At 46.5% G+C, this 4,024-nt stretch overlaps 1 protein-coding gene across 1 annotated transcript; it reads right to left on the reverse strand.

The window, feature by feature from the left end:
* On the reverse strand, positions 1–1,332 carry LOC121578602 (leucine-rich repeat-containing protein 3-like). The gene is made up of 2 exons (XM_041892968.1): positions 862–1,332; positions 1–683 (listed from the first exon to the last, which is right to left on the reverse strand). The coding sequence occupies exons 1-2, from the start codon at positions 1,281–1,283 to the stop codon at positions 113–115; spliced, it is 993 nt and encodes a 330-aa protein (XP_041748902.1). The 5' UTR covers positions 1,284–1,332; the 3' UTR covers positions 1–112.
* Between the last annotated feature and the right edge of the window lie 2,692 nt (positions 1,333–4,024).

The raw sequence follows: 4,024 nt of genomic DNA on the forward strand, positions 1-4,024 counted from the left end.
TGGGCCTTCTCTTGGGCCTTCTCTTGGGCCTTCTGTTGGTCTGGTTGTTTTAGAAAAAAATTATTTGTCCTCAATAACTTACCTGGTTAAATGAAGGCAATAAATAAATAGTTCAGAAACCAGTGCTTATCGTGTCTGTCTCCGTGGGTGTTTTCCTCGGACTGGGCAAACTCTTCAGATACTCCAGATGTCTTCTGGTCTCAGCCTGGTTCTGTCTCACATAGTAAACCACATAAACAATGACCATGAAGAACCACACGAACATGGTCACCAGCATGGCCACATCCGTGGTCTTCCTCTGGAGACTACAGAAGTTCACCCCAGAGTTAAGCAGCTTAACCAGGGGTTGACCGGAGTGCTCCCCTGCCCCATCTGGATCCTCCCAGCGACTCCCCTCCCCGGAGCCCCTCACCGAGCTCTCACACACGATCCCATTGACCGTCTCCGGCTCTAGATATAACGTCTCCATCAGCTCCTGCAGGGTACAGTCGCAGTGCCACGGGTTGTGGTAGAGGCGCGTCTTGGCCAGCGTGGAACCAAACTCTTCCCGGCTGGCCTGGTGTAACAAGTTGTGGGAGAGGTCCAGGAGACGGAGCTCGGAACTCAGGTGTCGCAGGGCCCCGGAGGAGAGGGTCTTGATGTGGTTGTGGGAGAGGTACAGCTCCCTCAGCTGGGTCAGCTCCCTGAAGGAAAGGTATATAACATGAGGAAGTGTCAGAAACATCATAATTACCCGGAACTAAAGACGAACTGGGAGCCAGATTTGAATTGTAATGAATTAATGAATTAATTCATAAAATACAATAATGGAGCAGGGTGAATAAAAAAACCGCATTAAAACACAACTGTTATCTTCCTTGCCTGAAGGCGCCCTCGGGGAGTGAGCGGATGTAGTTTCTCTCCAGGTGGAGGGTGACGGTGTCCGGAGGAAGACCCTGGGGGAACTCACGGAGCCCAGCGTCCGTACACAGCACCATGCTGCTCTCCCACACACAGTGGCAGCTGTCAGGGCATTGGGGGAACACCGGGGGGGGGAGGAGGAGGAGCAGGAAAGGCAGGGTGAACAACCAGCATCCAAACCCTCTCTGCAGGCCTCGACCCAGACTTCCCCCCAGGTCTCTACCCAGGCTTGGTCCCAGCCTTTTCCCCAGGCTCGGCTCCAGCCCACTCTCTCTCCGCTCCCCTGTCCCCATCCCTTTCCCCTGTGAACCCTCTCTCCTAGTAATCTCCATCCCTCTCCCACGTGCACCACCATGACATCCAGTCCTCCCGCTGGGGCACATGGCCTCACCATAGCCCCAGACACACCCCAGGTCCAGAGGGAGACGTCATTGCCAGCTGAGCCTGATGGAACAGAGCAGAAAACAGGTTGAGAACAGGCTATGGAGAAGGGAATACGACACTGTAAGAACACACAGAAAAAAACATCCACTGACTTTGAGACAGGAGCTAGATATCAATGTCCTGTAAATGTTCACCAGGGAAATAACAATTGGCTTTGTTGTGGCAATGATTCAACCCTCAGGTTATTAAGACCTTAGGTTCATGAAGACCCAAGGGTCTAACAGGCAATATGGTTATGACATATCGACCCTTAGGTCATTAAGACCTTAGGACTTAGAACATAACAACGTAAAGCTGGAATCCATAATGGTGAAACAGCCACATCTGCGATATTAGAACAACAAAGAAGTTACTGCAGAAAATGAACACTGTTTTTTTTCCACTATGACATCATCGCACGAGCGAACAGAAGAGCACAATATGTACTGCTTTTTTTTTTTTACCATGCTGCACGATGCTCCTCAGCTCAGCAACAAAAACAATAACAACGGTGGTGGGCCGTTCAGTGGCACCGTTTCCCACCACCGCAGATTCTATCTTTAAGGTTTGAAAACAGGGTCAGAGAGTTTGCCACAGCAGAGAAAGAGAGCAAGAAAGAGGATTGATTTGCACTTTTCGCATGTTCATCTCTAGGAGACAGAACGCGTCTCCTTCCTGAGCGGTATGATGGCTGCGTGGTCCCATGGTGTTTATACTTGCGTACGATTGTTTGTACAGATGAACGTGGTACCTTCAGGCATTTGGAAATTGCTCCCAAGGATGAACCAGACTTGTGAAGGTCTATACATTTGTTTTCTGAGGTCTTGGCTGATTTCTTTTGATTTTCCCATGATGTCAAGCAAAGAGGCACTGAGTTTGAAGGTATGCCTTGAAATACATCCACAGGTACACCTCCAATTGACTCAAATTATGTCAATTAGCCTATCAGAAGCTTCTAAAGCCATGACATCATTTTCTGGAATTTTCCAAGCTGTTTAAAGGCACAGCCAACTTAGTGGATGTAAACTTCTGACCCACTGGAATTGTGATACAGTGAATTATAAGTGAAATAATCTGTCTGTAAACAATTGTTGGAAAAATGACTTGTGTCATGCACAAGTACAGTGGGGGAAAAAAGTATTTAGTCAGCCACCAATTGTGCAAGTTCTCCCACTTAAAAAGATGAGAGAGGCCTGTAATTTTCATCATAGGTACATGTCAACTATGACAGACATAATGAGAATTTTTTTTCCAGAAAATCACATTGTAGGATTTTTTTATGAATTTATTTGCAAATTATGGTGGAAAATAAGTATTTGGTCAATAACAAAAGTTTCTCAATAGTTTGTTATATACCCTTTGCTGGCAATGACACAGGTCAAACGTTTTCTGTAAGTCTTCACAAGGTTTTCACACACTGTTGCTGGTATTTTGGCCCATTCCTCCATGCAGATCTCCTCTAGAGCAGTGATGTTTTGGGGCTGTCGCTGGGCTACACAGACTTTCAACTCCCTCCAAAGATTTTCTATGGGGTTGAGATCTGGAGACTGGCTAGGCCACTCCAGGACCTTGAAATTCTTCTTACGAAGCCACTCCTTCGTTGCCCGGGCGGTGTGTTTGGGATCATTGTCATGCTGAAAGACCCAGCCACGTTTCATCTTCAATGCCCTTGCTGATGGAAGGAGATTTTCACTCAAAATCTCACGATGCATGGCCCCATTCATTCTTTCCTTTACACGGATCAGTCGTCCTGGTCGCTTTGCAGAAAAACAGCCCCAAAGCATGATGTTTCCACCCCCATGCTTCACAGTAGGTATGGTGTTCTTTGGATGCAACTCAGCATTCTTTGTCCTCCAAACATGACGAGTTGAGTTTTTACCAAAAAGTTATATTTTGGTTTCATCTGACCATATGACATTCTCCCAATCCTCTTCTGGATCATCCAAATGCACTCTAGCAAACTTCAGACGGGCCTGGACATGTACTGGCTTAAGCAGGGGGACACGTCTGGCACTGCAGGATTTGAGTCCCTAGGCGGCGTAGTGTGTTACTGATGGTAGGCTTTGTTACTTTGGTCCCAGCTCTCTGCAGGTCATTCACTAGGTCCCCCCGTGTGGTTCTGGGATTTTTGCTCACCGTTCTTGTGATCATTTTGACCCCACGGGGTGAGATCTTGCGTGGAGCCCCAGATCGAGGGAGATTATTAGTGGTCTTGTATGTCTTCCATTTCCTAATAATTGCTCCCACAGTTGATTTCTTCAAACCAAGCTGCTTACCTATTGCAGATTCAGTCTTCCCAGCCTGGTGCAGGTCTACAATTTTGTTTCTGGTGTCCTTTGACAGCTCTTTGGTCTTGGCCATAGTGGAGTTTGGAGTGTGACTGTTTGAGGTTGTGGACAGGTGTCTTTTATACTGATAACAAGTTCAAACAGGTGCCATTAATACAGGTAACGAGTGGAGGACAGAGGAGCCTCTTAAAGAAGAAGTTACAGGTCTGTGAGAGCCAGAAATCTTGCTTGTTTGTAGGTGACCAAATACTTATTTTCCACCATAATTTGCAAATAAATTCATAAAAAATCCTACAATGTGATTTTCTGGATATTTTTTTCTCAATTTGTCTGTCATAGTTGACGTGTACCTATGATGAAAATTACAGGCCTCTCTCATCTTTTTAAGTGGGAGAACTTGCACAATTGGTGGC

The sequence above is a fragment of the Coregonus clupeaformis genome, chromosome 12 (genome assembly GCF_020615455.1).
Source record: "Coregonus clupeaformis isolate EN_2021a chromosome 12, ASM2061545v1, whole genome shotgun sequence".
In the NCBI taxonomy this organism is placed as follows: domain Eukaryota; kingdom Metazoa; phylum Chordata; class Actinopteri; order Salmoniformes; family Salmonidae; genus Coregonus; species Coregonus clupeaformis.